At 36.9% G+C, this 22,078-nt stretch overlaps 4 protein-coding genes across 25 annotated transcripts; 1 reads left to right on the forward strand and 3 right to left on the reverse strand.

Annotated features, from left to right (window-relative positions):
* Positions 1–261: 261 nt before the first annotated feature.
* Positions 262–3,283, reverse strand: LOC122302451 (ATP-dependent zinc metalloprotease FTSH 6, chloroplastic). The gene is made up of 5 exons (XM_043113713.1): positions 2,329–3,283; positions 1,698–2,238; positions 1,264–1,577; positions 928–1,168; positions 262–835 (listed from the first exon to the last, which is right to left on the reverse strand). Exons 1-5 carry the CDS (start codon positions 2,703–2,705, stop codon positions 503–505), a joined length of 1,806 nt encoding a protein of 601 aa, XP_042969647.1. The 5' UTR covers positions 2,706–3,283; the 3' UTR covers positions 262–502.
* A 232-nt stretch (positions 3,284–3,515) lies between these two features.
* Positions 3,516–5,394, forward strand: LOC122302452 (pentatricopeptide repeat-containing protein At2g36730). The gene has a single exon (XM_043113714.1). It carries the CDS (start codon positions 3,746–3,748, stop codon positions 5,288–5,290), a length of 1,545 nt encoding a protein of 514 aa, XP_042969648.1. The 5' UTR covers positions 3,516–3,745; the 3' UTR covers positions 5,291–5,394.
* Positions 5,395–6,179: 785 nt separating this feature from the next.
* Positions 6,180–12,578, reverse strand: LOC122303284 (amino acid transporter AVT1I-like). 2 transcript variants are annotated; one of them, XM_043114984.1, is made up of 3 exons: positions 12,342–12,578; positions 7,144–7,751; positions 6,180–6,965 (listed from the first exon to the last, which is right to left on the reverse strand). In XM_043114984.1, the coding sequence occupies exons 1-3, from the start codon at positions 12,505–12,507 to the stop codon at positions 6,399–6,401; spliced, it is 1,341 nt and encodes a 446-aa protein (XP_042970918.1). In that variant the 5' UTR covers positions 12,508–12,578; the 3' UTR covers positions 6,180–6,398. The 2 variants fall into 2 exon arrangements, with proteins under 2 accessions (XP_042970918.1, XP_042970917.1); XM_043114983.1 differs by lacking the exon at positions 12,342–12,578 and adding an exon at positions 8,218–8,546.
* Positions 12,579–16,272: 3,694 nt separating this feature from the next.
* On the reverse strand, positions 16,273–21,887 carry LOC122302457 (structural maintenance of chromosomes protein 4-like). Of its 21 annotated transcripts, none has more exons than XM_043113721.1 (16): positions 21,608–21,887; positions 21,057–21,358; positions 20,693–20,926; positions 20,167–20,324; positions 20,004–20,080; positions 19,640–19,768; positions 19,427–19,572; positions 18,466–18,655; positions 18,214–18,309; positions 18,018–18,125; positions 17,859–17,919; positions 17,500–17,517; positions 17,240–17,374; positions 17,048–17,135; positions 16,863–16,950; positions 16,273–16,766 (listed from the first exon to the last, which is right to left on the reverse strand). In XM_043113721.1, exons 9-16 carry the CDS (start codon positions 18,273–18,275, stop codon positions 16,610–16,612), a joined length of 717 nt encoding a protein of 238 aa, XP_042969655.1. In that variant the 5' UTR covers positions 18,276–18,309; positions 18,466–18,655; positions 19,427–19,572; positions 19,640–19,768; positions 20,004–20,080; positions 20,167–20,324; positions 20,693–20,926; positions 21,057–21,358; positions 21,608–21,887; the 3' UTR covers positions 16,273–16,609. The 21 variants fall into 21 exon arrangements, with proteins under 21 accessions (XP_042969655.1, XP_042969659.1, XP_042969657.1 ...); XM_043113725.1 differs by lacking the exon at positions 18,466–18,655 and having other exon boundaries at positions 20,693–20,875; positions 21,057–21,179; positions 21,300–21,358; positions 21,608–21,885; XM_043113723.1 differs by lacking the exon at positions 18,466–18,655 and having other exon boundaries at positions 21,057–21,179; positions 21,300–21,358; positions 21,608–21,885.
* Between the last annotated feature and the right edge of the window lie 191 nt (positions 21,888–22,078).

Here is a 22,078-nt window from a genome sequence, read left to right on the forward strand (position 1 = left end):
AATCCTAGAAAACTCTTGCAAAGGGTATGTATGTATTTGTATGGTTTGAGATATGCTCTAGTGTTGAGGAAGAATCTGAATATGCTTATTGTTTAGTTGGTTAACTGAAGATGGTATAATGCATTGGGATTGCAGAGAGATATGGGAAATAATAGAGGCTGCAATGAGGGACTTGTCTTTTCAATTTAAACACGTGAATAGAGAAATTAACTTGATAGCTTATTTCAAGTGTGTATAATGATAGATTTTTACCGCCTTGTCTTGAGGTGTAATAGTACTTTTAGATTTCGATCTTGTACAGTGACTTTGTTTGATAGAAACTAAAATCTATAAAATCCAAAAATAGAAGGGAGAACCAATGGTTGGGAACATGGATACATTTGGTAGACTACATGCAAGTAAGTTCTTGTATCTATAGATCTATCTAGCTTTGCATCCCTCCTTGACATGAGTATGGTTGAGACTTAGTGTCTCGATCACTGTACATTTATACTGAGTTTCCCTAGACTTCTATCATCTCCCGGACATCAATCTCAATTGAAGAGATATTAGTAAATTCAGACAGGATTGCCCTGAATTCATCTCCCGTGAGAGTTTCCTTCTCCAACAGCACGTCCACTAGTTTGTCAATAGCCTCACGGTTATTTCTAATGTGATTCTTTGCAATCTCGTATGCACTTTCTATTATGTTTCGTATAGAGGAATCTATGTCCTCTGCAAGCTTTTCCGACATGGCGTTTCGAGCTAGCATCCTTAGTACCACATCGCTGCTTTGCACTGCTGGATCGGTCAATGCCCATGGCCCAATCTCGGACATGCCAAACGTAGTTACCATCTGTTTGGAGAAAACGAGAACAATTTAGGTACATATTTTTAGTTGTTTGATTAACTACATACCTTAACAATTTCTTTTTGGGGAACATGTACCTGTCTTGCTATCTGAGTAATTTGTTGCAAGTCCCCAGCTGCACCTGTAGTAATTTCTGATTGTCCAAAAATCACTTCCTCAGCCGCGCGACCTCCAAGACCTCCAACTATTCTAGCAAATAGTTGTTGCTTAGAGATGAGTGCAGGATCTTCACCAGGCATGAACCAAGTTAGACCACGGGCTTGACCCCTTGGGATCAGAGTCACTTTCTGCACTGGGTCATGGCCTGGAGTCAACGTCCTGTAGTTTGCAAAAAAAATGTATCACTTTAGTGGCCGCGAGGCTTTCAAAGAAACAGAAACAAAACAAAAAAGAAAAGGATTTGAGGTACTTACGAGCACACAGCGTGGCCTATTTCATGATAAGCCACAAGAATTTTGCTCTTCCCATCTGTCATTTTGGTTCCCTCCATTCCTGCGACAATCCGATCAATGGAGTCGTCAATCTCTTTCATTGTAATCTTCTCCTTGCCTCTCCTACCGGCTAGAATGGCAGCTTCGTTCATGAGGTTTGCAAGGTCTGCTCCGCTGAACCCTGCGGTTCTTAGGGCAATAACGCTGAGAGAGACATCCTTATCAAGTTTCTTGTTGTTGCTATGCACCTTTAATATTTCTTCCCTCCCTCTCACATCCGGTAATCCAACAGTGACCTATATAAGCAGTAACACAACATCTCCATGAATTTCCAATTAAGGTCTTAAACGAATATCTCTTTCATAATGTCACCTAACGACTACTGTGCAAAGTGTGACGAAGAAACCATATTGTACCTGTCTGTCGAACCTCCCCGGCCTAAGCAAAGCCGAATCAAGAATTTCGGGTCGGTTGGTAGCAGCGACAACAATCACTCCACTATTCCCACTGAAGCCATCCATTTCGGTAAGCAACTGATTCAGTGTTTGTTCCCTCTCATCGTTTCCTCCGCCAATACCTGTTCCTCTCTGCCTCCCTACAGCATCTATCTCATCAATGAACACTAAGCATGGCGAATTGGCCTTTGCTTTGTTGAATAAGTCCCTCACTCTTGAAGCCCCTACACCAACAAACATCTCAATGAACTCTGACCCAGATAGAGAAAAGAAAGGAACCCCTGCTTCTCCAGCAATCGCCCTGGCCAGCAACGTCTTTCCAGTTCCAGGTGGCCCAAGCAAAAGTACTCCTTTGGGAATTCTGGCTCCAACTGCGGCAAACTTCTCTGGGGTTTTTAAGAACTCGACAATCTCTTGGAAATCTTGCTTTGCTTCGTCAACGCCAGCAACATCGTCGAATGTCACTCCGGTGTTGGGTTCCATTTGAAATTTGGCTTTGCTCCTGTTGACAGACATATGGTAAGGTCGTACAGTTATTACATGCTACGTAAATTTCTAGGACTGGAAGTCGTTTGGATGAAGTCTAGCTTACAGAGTTGATAAAAAAACTTTTTCAGTACTGTGCCTTCCGAGTCCAAACGGCAAGTTAGGGCCACCTGGAGTGTTTGTAGATGATGATCTAAGAAGTAAAGAGCCAATCAATATCAATGGAAAAGCCAAATTCCCCAACAAATCGAGTACTGCAGGCCACCAGTTTACTTCCATTGGTTGAGCTGCAAAGTCTACATTCTTCTCTTTCATTTTCCTCAGCAATTCTGGTGGCAATCTGGGTAACTGAATTTTGACCCTCTGGATTTTGTCTAGTGCTGGGTTGAAGATCTCGGCGATCGCAGCAGCGCCATTCTCAAACAGATCCACCTTCCTTACAGCCCCTTCATCCAGATACTGCAAAAATCTCGAATATGACATTCTATTTGAAGTGGATTCAACAGGGCTCCCCGGTTCAGCTCTTGCTGGCTGAGAAATGGAGACGCCTGCCCCTATAAGCCCCAAAGCAAAGGAATTTAATAGCTTTCTCTTGCTGAGCTTGGTGCCTGAAGGTGTTTTGTAACATGGGTTTTCTCTACAAGTACTTTTGGGAAGGTGCTTGTCCTTTTAATGGTCCCGAGATTTGCAGATTGGGGGGTGTGAAAGAGATAAAGATAAAGCTGGTGACATTTTCTATGATCAAAATAGGTGCTGTATTGGGCAGTACACAAGTTTAAGACTTCTTTTTTCTCTCTGGATTAAGCAAATGGTTGTTTGATTTTAGTTTCGGGGGGAATGTCAAAGAGTATAAATAAGGGAGATAAAGGGAGGTTTCCAGCGCTTCCATTTGGCGTCTGTTTTTGAGTGGCACTTGTCGTCTGATTTTCCATTTGATTCATGAAGGATCTAGAATGGTGCTGTTATGTGATTTTGCAGCTGAAACAGAGCAAGAAAGAGTTGGAATTCTTGAAATTTCTATGCAGATGATGCGCAGATGGAAAAAGGCCCAAAACAAAGATGTATTATCTGTACCCCTCAACCCACTTGGAAAAATATAGGTGGTACAACGGATTTTTTATACAATGGATTTCATGCCACGTAGTAGTTTAGATCATGTGGTAGAAAATCCTTGACAACTTTCTTTTAATTAATATAAATATACAAATAAATTATTTCATTTCAAAGGTCATTTAGGATGCGACCAGGATCAAAATTAAAAGGCAATTCAGTCTTCCAGAAAGAGCTACTAGCAATCCGATCAATTTACAGCAGAAGAATTCCAACATCCAAATAAAAGCAGCTAGCTAAGCTTGCTATATATATGTATACATATATATATATTATTTCCAAGAAAAAAATATTTTCTTTTCCCCCTGTTTTTCCCTTTTTTTTTTTCATAAAAGGCTCTATATTTGGACGACGCCGCTTTCTACTTTCTAGTCCACGAACACACCTCCGTTTCCAACACCGAAGCCCAATGCATGGTTCGGCTTCCGATCCCAACCGCCAATCCCGTCTTCCCGCGCAATTTTCCTAACTGTGATTCGAATTTCTTCTCCAGAAAGCATCAATGCCTCGTTCTCCTCAAGCTCTGCTCCTCCACGAAGCAACTCTCTCAAGTCCACGCTCAAATGCAAGTGTCTGGCCTCCATAGAGACTCCTTTCTCGCAAGCGAACTTGTCCGAATATGTGCTTTATCTCCCACAGGGAGCTTGAGCTATGCGCGGTCGCTTCTCTATCACTCGGACGACTCGTCGCCTTTGCCGTGGAACATTCTCATCAGGGGATACGCCTCGAGCGATTCTCCGGGAGAAGCAATACGGGTATTCCATGGAATGCGAAGGCGAGGAATTAGGCCCAATAAACTTACCTTTCCGTTCCTTCTCAAGGCGTGCGCCCTTGTATCGGCTCTTAAAGTGGGGAGACAGGTGCATGCGGATGTTGTGAAGTGTGGTTTGAACTCTGATGTGTATGTTCAGAACACTTTGATAAATGCGTATGGGTCTTGTAAGAGAATATTGTATGCGCGTCGAGTATTCGACGAAATGCACGTGAGGACTGTTGTTTCTTGGAATTCGGTAATAACTGCTTATGTTGAGAACTCACGATTGGATGATGGGATCCAGTATTTTGCAAAGATGAGAGATAGTGGGTTCGAGCCCGATGAGACCACAGTGGTGGTAATGCTTTCTGCATGTGCTGAACTTGGAAACCTGAGCTTAGGGCGATGGTTTCATTCCCTGGCGATTGTCAGAGGGATGGTTTTGAATTGCCATCTGGGTACTTCCCTTGTTGACATGTATGCGAAGTCTGGAGATGTAGAGCATGCGAGGTTGGTGTTTGATAGGATGAATAAGAAAAATGTTTGGACGTGGAGTGCAATGATTCTAGGGCTAGCCCAACATGGATTTTCCAAGGACGCCCTTGATTTCTTCCTGAAAATGAAGAAGAAATCATCGATACCTCCAAATTACGTAACCTTTCTTGGGGTCCTCTGTGCTTGTAGCCATGCAAAACTAGTGGATGATGGGTACCGGTACTTTCACGAGATGGAGCATGTGCATGGGATTAAACCCCTTATGATACATTATGGTGCTATGGTGGATATCCTTGGCCGTGCAGGCCATATCGAGGAGGCTTATTCTTTTATAATGAACATGCCTATTGTGCCTGACCCTATTATATGGAGGACGTTGCTTGGTGCGTGCAGTATTCATGATGTTAATGACAACGGTAGGGTGGGGGATAAGGTAAGAAAGAAATTGCTTGAATTGGAGCCAAGGAGGGGTGGGAATTTTGTGATGGTTGCAAATATGTATTCTGAAGTTGGGATGTGGGAGAAAGCGGCAAATGTGAGGAGGGTTATGAAAGCTGGAGGTTTGAAGAAAATGGCCGGGGAGAGTTGTGTGAATTTAGGTGGGTCAATCCACAGGTTCTTTTCTGGCTATGATTCTCGAGCTGATTGTGAGGGTCTTTACCAGTTACTAGATGCCATGAGCTTGCACATGAAGATAGTTTACTTGTAGATGGAATTGCCTTTCATGATGCTTTTTAAATTGCAGAACATGAGAAATGGAACTGCACAACTCCAACTTTTCATGAAATTGATTTGCCTGTTAATTTTGCTCCCTGTAGTTTTGTTTAACTGCTCCAAGAGAACTTGTCTTATTTCACTTGCCCCAAAAGAAAAAGTTGCCCAGTTTTCAGTTAAAAAAGCCGTCTTCGTATGAGTTATTACCTGATGATCTATGGAGCGGACATATTGAATAAGTTGGAACGTATATGATGGATTTATCGTAGCTTTCTCTCATAAAGATGATACGGTGGGGTCGTGTTGCAAGTCTTCCATTCTTTCAGGCAAATTTTGTGGGATTTTGTCAAGTCTCCTCTGACATGTTTTAAGTAGTATTAATTAATTTAAACCCAACAGGGCTGCAAGCATAAACTGATCCCCGGTTGGATACTTCATTACCTCAAAAGAAAAAGAACCAGAGAAATTGAGCAATTGATCAGCTTTTGGAGACCACAAGGTTCATTTGATACCCCCTTGTCGCATTCCTTGCCAGTTACTTTTTGAAGGCATCAGACCCTTTTCCACGTAACCTTAATTTGTCGAACTTTCGAGCCACCTAGGACTACATCTATCAAGTGAACTTCTACTAGGGGCATTCCTTTCCTTTAGACAACCGTTTCTCATTGAATTTTTAAAAAAATCTTTTATTTTTTTAGGAATTTTGCTTCTTTTTTTTTTTTAAATGAAAAACCACCTCATTTAAAAAGAATCAAAATTTAAAATTTTTATTTTTTATTTAAAAAAAAAAAAAATCGGCAGAAGTGGCTGCCAAAGAGGATGGCCACTAACATCTTCCAAAGTGCTTATATAAACATAATGGCAACACTTCTTTAACAGTTACATTGGCTACAAACATGCTGCTGTTATTATCAGAATGTGAACAAATAGCTCTCCTGTAAATGAAGCAAGTTTCCACACTTTAGAAAAATAGTTCTTTCGCCTAGGAGAAATAAAGAAGCTCCATAACTTCAGGATATTACATTCTTTAGTTTCTGCTCTGTATAAGTTGTACAGATCAGAGTTTGTCTAAAAGGCTAAAACATGAAACAGCTCTGCAGCTTTTAGTAAGGCGACCATGCCCTACTTACGATCAACGAAGACAAACCATCTGCTCTCAGATGCCCTATTATTTCTACAAGAGATGCATAGGTACCAACTATTCCAACTGCAACACCCATTAGTATCATACCCCATAAAACCACCATTTCAAGTCCTAATCGGTGATAAGTGCCCGAGATCTTCAAGTAGCATAAGCATGGTAGTATAATCGAACCCATGACACTTAAAAACGCTCCAACCAGTGACATGAGATTCGCAAAGAAGGGGACAACCAGGGCCACAATGACAGTGCTGATTACAAGGGAGGTACTAATTAAGAGGCCGTATATCCTTTTGTTGTATTGACATGGAAACCAACTTTTGGTAGCATTCACAATAGGTGTCACCATCAATGCATATTTGGCTACGGGATTGACCAAGGTGGTGTATATTGCCACCTTAGAGCTAAGTTTGTCAATTGGGAGGCTCAGAGTTATCTGTGATTGAACATTTGAGCCAAACATTGAGTAACCTAAAACTGCCATTGACGCATAGCTGACAGTGCATAAGGTAAAGCAGAGGAACAAGACCTGCATTAGAAAAAACAGCAAAAGCGGGGACGTGAGTAGCCTAAACAGATAAAGCACCTTGCTTCACATATTTCCCCATTTCAAAATGAAAGCTACTAAAACTTAAACTTGTCCAAATAACATGATGTACTTCAGAATTAAAGTACGTTTATAAAACAAACAACTTGTTTTAACTTACATTAGTAAACTGACGTTTGTTTCTCATGGAAGTGTAGAGTGTAGGGAAGACCGGATGCGCACAATAACAGAAAGCATATAAGCTAACAGCTGTGGGTATCCCATTCCAATTAAGAGGTGTCCCCTTTCCATGAAATCCAATTCCATCAAACACACCAGTCCACCAGATCGAGCAGAGGATGATAACCGAAGCTAAAACCCCACTGGCAGAGATATAGGAAAGAAGGCTCAGGTTATCCAACCAAACCGAAGGCAAAATTACGACTGCCACAATGATAACGAACATTTGTTTTCCTCCGATCGTTATCCCTGCCATTTCGAATCCCGAGTTGGGGAACAAGTTATATAAGTTATCCCCTTCTAGAATCAGGAATCCTGTCGCAACAAGATAGAGCTCTATGTACATGACAACTGAAACCAGTAGTCTTCCCTTGTTCCCAAATGCGCGATTGCCAATATCAGGATAACTTCTGATATCAGGATCCATATCCATACATCTTTGTATCAACAAGCCAGAGTAAAAGGCTGCAATGGCTATAACAAATATAAGTATCAAGCTTAACCATCCTCCCGATGCTAGTGCATATGGAACTGATAGTATCCCCACTCCTGAAAATCATATTTAGAGAGAGAATTAGGCATAAAAATAAAATTCCTCTTCAATTGAGGTAATAGCAACGAAACGTCATTTCTTGCTTGAATTAGCACTTGTCAAGAACTACGTGATCAGGAAACGTTTTTGTGAACTCCAATGAATCTCATGTTTGTTTCCCAAAATAAAGGATGGAGTAAACAAAAAAAATGAACGATTGAAATTTGAAGATGCTAATTGTTAAAGTTTTCTATCTGAACTCAGTTGAAAGTTCCCATCAAAGGCTTCGAGAAAAATGTTGGAGATACACCACAATCCCAAAATGAGATCATTAGAGATTGCTGTAAATATCAAGTAATACTTCAAACCTAATAACAATTACAGTAAAGTAACGATCGAAGGCATGCAGGACGGGCTCTAATGGCTTTAATTAGTGAATAATAACACTGCATTTGTATAAGAAACACATGTTAAATTTAGAACCTGACAAAGCATTGAGCCCATTAAAACATGTTTTGAAGAATGAGATGTTGGTTGTACTGGAGGGATGACAGTTCGACTCCACTTCCTCTAGTTTATGAGCCAGCCCATTTTGCTTCTCATCAAGAATGAGAGGCACGCTTGAGGGAGAATAGTCTGAGAGCGTGGCCTTCATTGGAGAAGAAAGAAAGAGATGGCGAGAGAGACAGAAGATAGGTGCTAAATCTCGAAGAAATGGCCGAGAATCCTAAGACGCATTTCTAATGACATTTGCCAAGATGGAGAGGGGTATTAATACGCCAGCCGTAGTCTTTAGAACACGTGACAACGACTAGCACTTCTGAGTTCTGAACACAAGCGATAGGTGTCATCCATGAAAGTCCAGTACTGCACCGTTCCTCACCCGAAAAGACATAAAATGATAAATCTAGGACGGAAAACCTTGCAAATTAGTGCACATCTTCCTATGCTTCTAATCAGTTTGTCCTACGTACATTAATATAATTGATATGCACATGATTTAAATTGTACACACGCTATAGGCGTCATCTATCAAGTTTTGTACTACTTTGGAGAAATAAGCTGACTTTCCTTTTTCCTTCCTCTCCCAAAAAGACATGTCAAGCTAGTAGGAAAAACCTTGCAAATTTGACTTCTACCTATGCTTAAAATTAAGTTTGTCCCAGCTGCATGATATTTACTTTATATGCATGCGTGGATGGACTAGTCAAATTAGACGGGCGAGAGGCTCATAATTGACCTCACCCTGCTCTATTTTATTAGAGAGCTTTATGATTGAGAACAATAAAAAACAAAGAATAAAAAAAATTGAAAAATCATATACTTAAAATTCTTTTACAAAAAAATTTGACACATTAAATTACCACTTCCCCCAAAAATTTAAGTTAAAAAAACTAGATAAATTCTATCATTTTATTTATATTTAAACCACTCAATTTAAACCACTCAAGGGAATTCAAGAATATAATGATCAGCTGAAGAAGATAGCTAGTCTCATTAACTTTCAACACAATTACTCAATACGCAAGTACACGATCAAAGGCTTAATCACGAACGTATGGACTATTTTTAGACAAGTCCGTAACAAACAAAAATGAGAGTAAAATAAATCATGTAAGGGAAACTTTATAATAACGAACATGTATGAGTAGTGGCATACGTACACTCGTAATGAATAGAAAGATGAGGTTCTAAATTATTAAAGACGGATGATGCTGATGATAGTGTCGTCATTTGGGACCATAGTGAGAGGTGAAACGTGTAAAACCATGATTTGCACATGAATGGTAGCCGAACGTTTTTCACAAGTCACTTTACAGCATTTCCATACACGATTTATTCTAGGAGACAAGGACCGTCCTTTCTTCCAAAAAAAAAGGGACCGTCCTAAAGTTCCCGCAAATTCACATAAATTTCACGTTAAAAACAGAGGACGTACGGTGCGTGCATTAATCATGTTCTATACACAAGCACGTTAATCTTACAACAGAAAAAAATAACATTCATAAATTGAAATTAGTTCTAAGAATTTGGTATCATCGAGCCAAATTAGCTCTATATATTAGTGTTGCTCGCCGTCATAGTATTGCATCTTTTATTTTTCTTGTTTGTTGATAATATTTTTGAATTTTTTGCAACTCAGTAAAGTATGGGGATTGAGCAGTCGAATGAGCCTGAGATGAACCAAGATGTGGTGCACAGGGAATATTGTGTTCTCTAAGTTGAAGACATTTGAAGGTTCGAGAGATCAGGATAAGCCATCTACATGAGTGCATTGAGTGGTAGCAGGCTACCGGCACCACACATTGGACCAACAATATTATTATATTTCGCAGGGACGTCCAAAGCCTCCAAACTATCATTATCGACCACGTTTTCAGCAGTTTTTTAATTTTTCATAGCCCTTAGATCGTTAAGTTTCATCTAATCACAGAGAATGGATCAGCCTGTCAGCCGTGCAGTCCTAGCAATATTCCCTTTTTGCTAGTGTGCATCACACTACTTGTTCTGTTCTGCATGAAAAGCATGTAACCCAGTTGGAAGTATCATCCATGCATTAAGAAAATAAATTCTATACTACTACTGTAGCGGTACGACTCTTTCAACTGCATGATCGTAAAAACACCCATGCACAAGCAGTTACTATCCTGATCTCCCGTCATCCCTCTCTCCCAACCCCCTCCTTTTTTACTGCATAAACCCGGCCATTTACCACTCTTTTGCTTGTGCATGGACCTTATAACGCGCCACTGCTTCGAGTGGTAGATTTGCCACTTGCAACTTCTTCCCTTAAGTTAGGATCCTCTAACCAAGAATTTGGAAGTCATGAAAATAATTCTAACAATTACAATCTTTATAATCCAAACAAACTCAGTTCCCGCTAGCTAGCTAATTCTCGGTCACGGTATTCAAGCAATTCTTTGTAGTTTTTGCAGAGGTGTCGACGAAACTAATTGTATAGTTGCTGCGCGTCTCTCAATAGACGGCCTCTTGCTAAAATGTCAATCAAACCACCACTTTTCTTGGCCAATATAACAATCTCTAGGCTATGAATGCGTGGGCGTTGGACCACACTCATGTTAAATATTGGTACCTATTTTCTCTTCATATAAATTTTATTTTGAGGATAAACTATATATATATACGCAAACCCCTTGCAATATACTACCATCCATGCACTTTGCAATCACCCATCAAACTATCAATTTTGACAATTATATATCTTCTCAAACTAGCAAGAAATTGCTTTAATGTACCCCTCCATTAAAAACCTGACATAATTACCTAAAATTTAATTAAAAATAGATATTAAATTAAAAAAAAAATTATTCTTTAAGAAAATTTAAAAAAAAAAATGAAAACGTAAAAAGTTTATTTCAAGAAAAAATTTTGTTATCTAATAATATCTTTTTAAATATTTTTAAAATAAATCATTTTAAAATAAACATATTTTCTTAAAGAATTATTTTTTATTTAATAGTCATAATTATTTTTATGAGTAATGCTACATACAGTCATGGAGTATGCAAACGCCATGCAATCATTTTGAAAAATAGTGCGGTCTACGATTAAAAAATTAGTTTTTTTTATGTGGAATATGTATTAATTCACTTTTTTCAAAGAGACTGACCGACGCTTGCACAACCACGATTACAAATATCATTTCTCTTTTTTTATAGTTTGGGAAATTCTTGGTGTATCTTTTCCATTTATTTTCTTTTTTATTTTTGGTTGCCATGCAATGCATTTGGCCTTGATCCAGACTTTCAAGTTCCAAGTGATGTAGAGGTCTTTGTCCGCTCAAATATTTTACTCATTAAAGCTAGCAATCGCTCACTAGTAGATATCACGACGTTTCGCAGTTTTCAAATTCCATGTTGTACTTTTCTGTTAAGAGATAACATATATATATACCTTTAGAATTTTTTTTAATTGTGTTAGGTATAAAACTGGACTTGAAGAAGAAGAAGACAAATTATTTATAAAGGCGAACTGTTTATTAAACTATTCAATGAATGACTAAAAATTTGTATTTATAATTTTAACTGGCGTTTTAGGAAATGAGCACCAAGCTTTTTATAGGGCCTGAAAATTCTACCAAACCGCCGATAACATGAAAGGGACCCTTTTCTAATAATTCTATCAAGACTATGGATCACTAAAACAACAAGAAGTTTCTGATCAAACTCTCTTTGGTTCCACAAGATCGAATTCAAATCGATCTTGAGTTCTTTTCATTTTAATCTCGTTAATCATTCCGAAATATATTTTTATGCCTATAAAAGAATCCTTATTTGGGACCCACCTTCGATCCATGTTGCTTGCTATTTTTTTAGGGATAGTAAACTGAAATTAAACTCGAAATTTCAAGATTTATTTGACCTGCAAATTCGAATATAGAGCTACGTACACTGATCATAACCCAGCATGAGGAATAGATCATTAAGATTTAGTTGGAAACAAAGTTACTAAATATAGTATGTCAAACATATGAGGCTACAAAAAACCTGTCATGTATATATGAGTGATAAGTGGATGATCAACGAGTTTCCTCATATGAAATAAAATCTGCAGAAGTACATGAGAAACAAGGAAAAGAGAAGAACCTGATAGTGCATTGAGTCCATGGAAACAGGTCATGAAAAAGGACGCGGCACTGTCAGTGTTACGATCGCCGTTATCTGCCTCTACATCCTTTGCCTCACGGCGATTCCACTCACCATGCATGAGAGGTTCCGTGACGGAAACACCGTAATGGGGTTCGGCCTCCATTGTCAAGAGAGAGAGAGAGAAAGAGAGATCCAAAACTATAGGCCAGATGGCTAATGAGAGACGATATATGCTTAATTAAATAAGAGAGAATCCTAAGGAGTAAATAGATATATATAGTCTTTATTTTTTTTCATGCAGATCAGTTTAATCACGTGAGTAGATACTAAATTTTTTTTGGAGGTGTCTGATCTCAACCCGATAGACATAATTAGTGAGCTCCATTCAAGTAATTTGGTAAATAATTAATATGGCAATATTTATATGATATTTAAGTTTGGTTGTTTCGTTTCAAATAAAAATGAGGAGGCATTATTAATTTCCATGCATGTACAATTCAATTTTCTTGTGAAATATCTCTCAAGTACTACTTCTCTCAACCTATTTCTTTTAGGTCTCAAGGATCCGACTCGTACTGACGTCCGTTTTGGTTTATACTCAGAATTCTCGATGTTAATGCAAATAAATTATACCTACAGATAAGTTTTATGTAAGTCTTTATAAAACAGCGAATACCATCTTAAAAAAAATTATTTTTAATTAATAAAATCAAATTTTGTATAAAAAAAATATACAAAAAATTTATCTATTTAAAATTTATACGTACAATTATTCATTCCGATTGGCCTTGCTGGCCGTTAACATATAGTACTCATGACAACTTAAAAGAAAAGAAAAGGGAAACTGTGAGATTTTGGTGAAGTAGAGCAGTACTAATATTACAGGCCAGTGTTGTATGTTTACATATCTACTGGAGAGCCTGAAAGAACTTCAGATGCTTAATTATGAAATAAAGAAGAAAAGGTTTAGAGACGTGTATTATCATTTCCAAAGCAAATGTTGGGACTGATCTATCTAGTCTGCCGTGAGAATCATTCCAAGAAAACAATCATGAGCAAGGCGACAGCTTATTGATTATTTTATGCATATAAACACAAATATGTACAAAGGGCTTGGCAACCGGGTACGGTCCAGATATACCCGGGTTATGACCAGGGCTGAAATTCGGATTGATCTGGATTTTTACAACCCGGAAATTCGGATTTCGGCCTATACCCGGGTTTTTTTTTTTTTTTAAACAAAGCTTGATTATTAATGTTCCTTCAAAATATTGTTCCTTCAGATCTTACACATAACGTTTCTTTTTCTTTTTCTTTTTCAGATCAACATTCCTCATTACAAAATCATTCCAATTCATGCAAAAATATACATAAAGTGAAAATGAGAAGATAAATCAGATTACAAATTCCTACTGATCAATAATTCAGTGCATCCAACCAACAATTCTGTAGAAGTTGAGCGCTCTTGACCCATCATTGACACGTCCATGCATGGAATGATAGGGAATCAACTTCAAAGAAATGCCTTGTGCCCACAAAGTCCATACTAAACAAAAGACACAAATTTTATAGTCAATTCCATGCATGAAAATAAGGCCAACATAAAATGTCAACTCGGTTGTTATATCACAGTTCCCAATGCAAAAGCATGTAACAAAACAAGCACCCAACACATGTAGACTCAACTATCACGAGACCAGCCAAAGTATTAATGGAGAAATCATAGCATAAAATCATATCTATTAAGATTTGGATTGCGTTGCCAATTTCATGAACTACATATATATATATATATAAATAGTACACAAGAAGTTAAAACCCTGAAACAAATACAGAGCAGATCAGAGCAAATATCATCATGTTCTTGATAATATTTTTAAAATCAAATTATTAGTAATTAGGATTTCTTAAAAAAAAAAATCATGTGGGCGACAATTTGGATCTATTAGAGCCAATGGGTTTTGTCTTTCTGTGTTAAGTGAGAAGTGACAAATATTGCAGGCCAGTGATCGCTAAATTGATTAAAAATGTGATAAAATTATAATAACAGACAAAAGTATTAAAAAGAACATCTAATAAGCAAAAAGTTATGAGGATCAGTTTTGGAGATTCATATTTTTCTAACCATTTATCAGCGGATGAAATTCGGTGCGAAGCAAGAAGTTCCCATCCAGAACCTATATGATAAAACCAAATCAATAAACTCTTTGGAACTCAACCAAGAACGAGCACAAAATCTCTTACCTCCATTGAAGATTAACCAAGGATAATATCTTTTGCTAACACACGACTGAAGCTCTCGTTTAAAAAATTTTGACAACCTCGATCGAGCACACTTCCTACCCTGGAATCACAGGTATGCAATAGTTTTTATCAAGAGAACTGATATTTCTAGTAATGTGTAATCGATATATATATGTATATATATATATATATATTTAAAAATAGTAAGTAAATATAAAATTCACATAATTAAAAAATAGTTTTTTTTTAATAATAGATCTCATTTTTTTTCAAAATGATTATACAATACTTCCACATTTCATGATTATATGTAAGATTACTATTTTATTAATGTTAAATGGAGGGGGTGCCCACACGGGCAGACCCCCCTTTATGATTGCATGAGTTATAACGTATGGCTTTAAGCCATGCGTTTCCAGCGTATTGAAGACTGGCCTTTAAAAGGCCAGCCGTGTAGGGGGGCTATATATAGCCCCTCTCCTTTTGTTTCTGGTGAATGAATCACAATAGTAAAAATCTCTCTCTCACTTGTTCTCTCTTGAAATAGTTTTTAGGCTGTGGATTGTTACAGCGTTATTCTAGTAGTACGCTTTACCACTAAGTGAAAATTTTTGTCAATCTAGAAAAACTTGTGGAGCAACTTTGTAAGCTGAGCTTGAGGTACTTTCCGCTATGCATTTCTTACAATTAATGTATATCCTCCAGCCATCATCCAAGTAAGATTAAATTTAAGAGAGATTTTATTTTTAAATTTTTCTTGTAGTGACATGTTAATAAGGTACAAAATTATAAATACCTACATGTAAATATAATTTCTAATAACTAATATGCCCCCAAATTCATCATCTTAGTATTTTTTTTTTTTTTTTTGAAAGGATCTTCATCTTAGTATTGGTAAAGCAAATTGATGGATGTCCAAAATACAGAGTTTTAGTACAATTTCGATACGTTCGTGAGATAAGTTGATAGCGATGGATGGGAATCTGAGTCAAGTACAAGGGGACAAAGTGTATATACATTGTTCCAGTCACTTTAGAAAATGCCAAAGAGTTAGGTATTTTGTCAGGATATAGTATTCGACAAACGTTGACACTTGACAGTGAACTATCGATAACAAGTGCAGGAAATATGGACGGCTAGTTTTGCGAAGGAAAATAATTTAAGATTATAGAAAGTAAAATGTGACTTAAATACGTTAGGTTATAAAATTATTTTTATTATAAAATTAAATCAATTTACAAATTTTTTTTATATAATTTTTTTATATCTAAAACAGTTCTTGTTTTTAGATAATTGGGTGTGAAGTTTTGGCTATTGCGAAAAAACAGTTTCAGAGTTCTAGCACAATTCTATTGTGCAATTAATTAGATAGAGAAATAATTTTTGCAGTCGATAAATACAGTTAGCGTACAGTTATTTTAAAAAAAATGAATTAATATAAAATTTATATGAAAAAAAATTATTTTTATAACTTTTTTTTATTCATCCCATACAACTATGAAAAAAAATATATTTTTATAATTTTTTTTTATTTATTCCATAAAGCCGTTTACATGCCGACTGCATCTAGCAAAGTCCAATTAGATATGGGCTTGGATAGAAGGTTTTTATTTATTTATTTTGCAGAAGAAAAAAATCTGTGGTATTGAATCGATGCGCGCATTGAATCAAATAAAGAACTGTAAAGTAAAACGGCCATGAGATATTATGGAACTCCAGCAACAAACTTACATATAGTTCAAATACACCATGTCTCTCCATTTCAAGCTTTAGAAGGCACCACCAAAGATATTATAGGCGCACTACTGGCAGCAAACCTATTTTTGTTTGGACAATGTTCAGGACTTTGTTATTTAGCGTCGATTCAAGTCAGCTTCATACACTAATTGTGCCTAAAAGGAAAAGCTGCCATACATAATATATATCGATTTGTTCAAAAATTAAATATGCAGTTGATATCTGTAAGCTGGTTAGAATAGAATTGAATAAATAATTTTGGATCCTGACATGGGGACCGTTAATCAAGGAATGACGGTAAAAGTAAAACCAAACTCATCTTCAGGCAGCTTTTCGCATACTACAAAACTCCCTGGGTTAATTGTAATGCTCTTGGTGCAATTATCAGTCTTGTAGATACCTACGAGTCGATCGGCCAATTCAAACATGTTATTTCTCAGGCTGCAGATTGCATAAAAGATACCTTTAACGGACAATGTACACCGTTAGAAACTATGTAAGTAACTAGCAATAAAAGCCAGAGGTCATCGAACCTACCTTAGATTATAAACTGAGCATCCTTTGTCCTGTCCTTCACATAATGCCCAACAATAGAAACATTTTTGAAGTCTGCACATGGAAGGAACTTGAGCGAATGGAGAACAAACGGGTAAGAGCAAAGATGTTGATAAAAAATAAATAAATTAAAAAAAAAATTATGAAAGAGGATACAGGAAAATTACCCAGAGCAGCATCAATTTCATCCATCACATAAAGCGGAGTTGGCTTGTAGTGATAAAGTGCGAAAACAAGGGCCAGTGAGCTGAGTGTCTGAAAGACGTAAAAATAACAAAATTATATTACTTTCAGGAATTCTTGCCCTAGGAAATCAGAGACCGAAAAAGGGGGAAAAGTCAATGATATTGCAATATAACCTTTTCAGCACCTGATAAATTTGCAATATTCTTCCAGCTCTTCTTTGGTGGTCTGACACTGAAAACAACACCTTCAGAGAAAGGATCCAAAGAGTCCACTAGCTCAAGTTCTGCATCGCCTCCGAGTGTGATCATCTGCAAGTTTATGAAAACCATGATACAATCACTAATTACCAGATGCATACAGCACAAGATAAAAAATAAAATAAAATAAAATAAAAAAGGATGACACAAGTAGCATCAAAATGAAAGGGCCTTACTGATTGCAAATGGAGGAGCTGCATCAAAGATGTAAGATTTTTTAAATAGGAATTGTGTTGATATGGCTTGGACAAATTAGGCTGAACCTAAACCAAGAGATAACTGTAGAGATAGTATCTCACCCATCCTTATCAACTCCTAAAGAGTCCATCCCACCGACAAAAACTCTACTTTGTTAGATCTTTATCAAAAGTGAAAATATCCAATGGCAGAAAAGTCAGCACCAGAATACAAATGGCTCCAGCCATAACACTTCCACTTCAAACTGTTTAACGCACATTCAAGCCGTGTTCCAAAAATAAGACAGCAGAGCTTACAATTCAGTTAACATTTGTGCAAGAGGGATCCATTCACAAACCTGATACATCTCCTTTAGCTTCAAAGATATTGCATTGAATCCTGCCATGAACTCATCCAATCTGTAGGATACTGAATTATGTTCAGTAAAAAATCAAAAAACTGAAGTGGATTTTTAAGACCACAAATCAGAAATCAAAGAAAAGAAGAATGAGCATGCCTCTTCTTCCTCCATTCATCATACTGCTTCTTTATGTTATCACGCTGTTGAGTGACCTGGTTTAGTTCCTCAACTCGGTCATTATATAACAAAACCTTTCTCCAAAATCTAACAGTTATATGATGTTAGCAGTGTAGTGCTGAAGAGGTAAACTCAACTTTAAAATGGATATAAAGAATAACAGAAAAAGTCACACTCTGAGATTGAATCAAGATTGGGATTCATCTCCTTCAGTTGGGCTTCCAGCAATGCTACCATTTTGCGAGCTCAGCACAATACCTCTCGGTTTCAACTGCTTACCAACAAATCACAGGTAAGTAACATTTCATATAACACAAAAAAGGGGATTGACTCTTCAACAAATAGCACCCCATTCCCCAAATACCTAGTATACTGAAATAAAAGGGGGAAAAAAAAAAATTACACAAAAAATTTCTTGGTTCTTTACCTGGTTCTATGCTCCTATCTCATGGGAAAAAAATGGAAATAGTTCCTGTATATGCTGTTTGAGAAAATGGTTTTTCTTTTTTCTTTTTGATTGTCAAATTGTGTTGTTAGAATAGATAGCTTTCAACGTATGATCACTTCCTACTGAAATCTTCCGAAGAATGGATGGGGAACAGAAGGGAGGAATTATTCTGTACAAGAAATGTATTGGCAGAGTCAGAACAGTGAGCAATTGGGGCTCAAAAGCTACTTAAGAAACACACCCAAACCCACCCCCCCCCCCCCCCCCGCCCCGGGACAACAAAAAAAAAACAAAAGAAAACATCAAGGGAGGAGGAATATTTTGCTTTGAGGTTCTTCATTTCTTAAAGAAGCTATACATTTTAAACCAAACCAAAGGCCTAAAAATAGTGTACACCCAGGACAAATTTAGCACAGATGATCAACTAATTTTAGCAGAAAAAGGCCAATACAAACTAACACTAACTTGAAATGTGTCGATGATTTCGAGGGAAAAACTATTTCATACAGTGAGGAATAAGAAAAAGATAAATCCAAAAATCCAAGTCCTACTACCACCAAAAAAATGATACTGAGATTCCCTATAAAATTGTAAAGCAAATCTAACTTCCAAGTGCAAGTAGAGAATCAATAAAGAGTTTTTAAAAACATGTATACCTTGCATAGTAATTTAAGCCATATGAATCCTATATGTCACCATGCAAACTCGAAATATCATAACTCAATGTTATGTAATTTTGTCTTGCTTTTGAATGTAGACAATTTGACAGATGAACTCATAGTTAATAATCAAATAGACAAAGTTTTATTTGTCCTATAAGGGATGGCATTTAGAGAGAGAGAGAAAAAAAAAAAAAACTGTGACTTGAGAAACCTGTGTGAAGATTCCAATAAATTGCGAAAAAAATAATGATCTTACATGATTGAAAAGAGAAAATTACCTTTAGAATTCTCTTTAATTTCCTACTCAAACTTTCTCCTCATCCAGCAAGAGCTTTTGCAGTTTTGGAATATTTTCCTCAAATTTAGGGATCAGATTTGCCGAGTCTTCACACTCCTTTTCTAAGTCAACAGCCTTTGATGAATCCTGAAATGGGAAGTCAAAAGGTAAAAACATGTGTATGCTCAGTTCACCTAAACAATTTTTTCCTCACCTTTTCCAGTATATCCTCAAGTTTCTTGATCTTCTGCTTCATGTGCTTCAAATCTTCCCGATATTTGACATCCTGGCGTTCAAACTCCTTAAACTCTTCCTTACAACTTCTGAGTTGATTATCAAGTTCCTAATAATTCAAAACATAAGCTACATTTGAAGTTATTCAAGTAAAAACAAATTGAATTCGTGCAATTACACTCAATGAAGACATATCATTTCAAAGACCGGCAAGCACATTACCTAAAAATATATACAACTATATTTTCCTCACGTTGAGGCAATCATATAACAATAATTTGAATAGGTTCGGCAAGGCATTAGTTTATGAAAATAAAAAATATATATAAAAATACTCTGCTGACCTCTTAGTCTCTTCATGTACTTGTTGTGCACAGTTTCAAGCTCCTTCAACATTTTATTACTTTCTCGTACCTTCTCCCTAATTTGAGATGTCAAAGTTTTCATCAGGTCCAATTTTTTGTTTCAACTAAATATGGTAAAATCCCTAGATCTAGAAGCAGATACCTTTCAGTCTTCAGATTTTCTTCTAAACTGGAAACATTTGCTTGTAATTCAACCATATTTGTATCAGTATCTTCATGGGCCAATTTAGTGGCTTTCTCTTGCCATTTCAAAAGTGACAACTCTTTCGGCATGTATGCTTCTGCTTCATTCTTCACGTCCTGTCACATAAAATATGAGAACAGATTAATCAAACTTTTTTATCGGTAAACAAAAATCTAATTGATTAGTCAAACTAGAAATCCTAAAGACTAAGGAGAGCGCGAGAGAGTGTGCATTTTTCTCTAGGCCACCACGCATACATATTTTAAAAAACAGATTTATGCGCGGTTATTTTCTCAGTTGAATTTACTATAACTCCTCTCCACTTATACGAGCTAAATCAAAAAATGCATTACACCAATATCGAACTTTCCTCAAATTCCCAACTGTTTTCTCGGCATCCAAACTGAACCCTAAGTTTGTAAAATGTGCTACTCAAATCAGACTTCCTCAGAACAGAAGAAGAAGAGGTAAGACGGACACTCACCTCCTGGAAAGGGCCCACGCGTTGTTCGCCGGCGTATGATTTAAAGTTCCTCATGACCATCTCTTTGATGAACAGCCTCGGGCCTCGGGATCTTCTCTCGGCAGAGTCCGATCCATCGGCCATCAAGTCGTCGTGCTCTTCCATCCCCATTTTTCCGAGTCAACTTACGGCTGGCTCTGCCACCTCAAGTTTTGGTTTCCCGTTCCACGAGAAATGGAAATCAGACGCTACAAACTAATCCCGAAAAAAAAAATAGATGTGTATTCGTAAAGATAAAATCTTAAAATCGGATGCGGTGAAAATGTAACATTTACACCCTCCGATCATAAAGAGATACATCAGAAATTTTATATATATAACTTACTGTAAAATTATATTATAATTTCAGTTCTCTCTCATCAATCTCAGCAAACGAGTCTCTCCTCAAGCTCTCTCTCTCCTCACTCTCAGCAAGCTCTATCATGCCGATCTATGCATTTTTCTTGAACTTTGGATTTGTAGAAAATTGTTGGACAAATTACGAAGAACAAATCGAATCGATCAATAATTTCCTCAACAAAAATACCAAAGACATCACCAACAGAAAAAAATGAGGCGTTTTATTTACAAATCCAGTATGGGATATATCTTGGAAGGCTCAAATTTGCAACAATCCAGACTCCATACCTACAATAAAAATCGAAGAGATTAAATTACAAAAAATGAAAAAGTAAAAATATAAAGAAAGACATACAAACATCTAATCACTAAAAAAACAAAATAGCATAAGGAAAACAAAAGTAAAGGCAAATGCATCAAAATAGCAGAGGGAGATGCATCCCAAAATACCAAAAATGAGAAAAGTAATAAATGAAAATCGACAGAAAAATCAATAAGTAAAAAAATAGAGAACACTATAAATCTCTAATCACCAACCATTAGACAAGAAATGACAATTTATTGATAGCAGAACTACTTGGATCGATGCCTCATCTTTTGGTGCTTCCTCTTCAACCTTCTATGCATTCTTCTTCCACTTGGCTCTCATGGTGCTTGGGTGGCTATGTTTATTTGCCTCCTTGCTTCTAGAACTCTAAAGTAGTCTGAAAAATATTACGCAGAGGGAAATTTCTGGTGAAACTTATAGTTTGAGAGAGAGAGCTTGAGGATAGACCGATGGTGGAAATGGAATGAACTCATTTGCCCTTCATTTCATTTCATCTGATGTAGTTGGGTTTACAGTAATAAAATTAGAGGACTGACATGGCCAAGCCTCATTGGAGGTGTAAATTCCTATTATACACCACATCCGGTATGTACGGAGACACTCCCATTGGTCCAAAATATGGGGATGGAAGTTGAAAGTATTGTGGATTTTCAAAGCAATAGTAGGCCCAGTTTTAGGGG

This window comes from Carya illinoinensis, chromosome 3 (assembly GCF_018687715.1).
Source record: "Carya illinoinensis cultivar Pawnee chromosome 3, C.illinoinensisPawnee_v1, whole genome shotgun sequence".
Taxonomy (NCBI): Eukaryota; Viridiplantae; Streptophyta; class Magnoliopsida; order Fagales; family Juglandaceae; genus Carya; species Carya illinoinensis.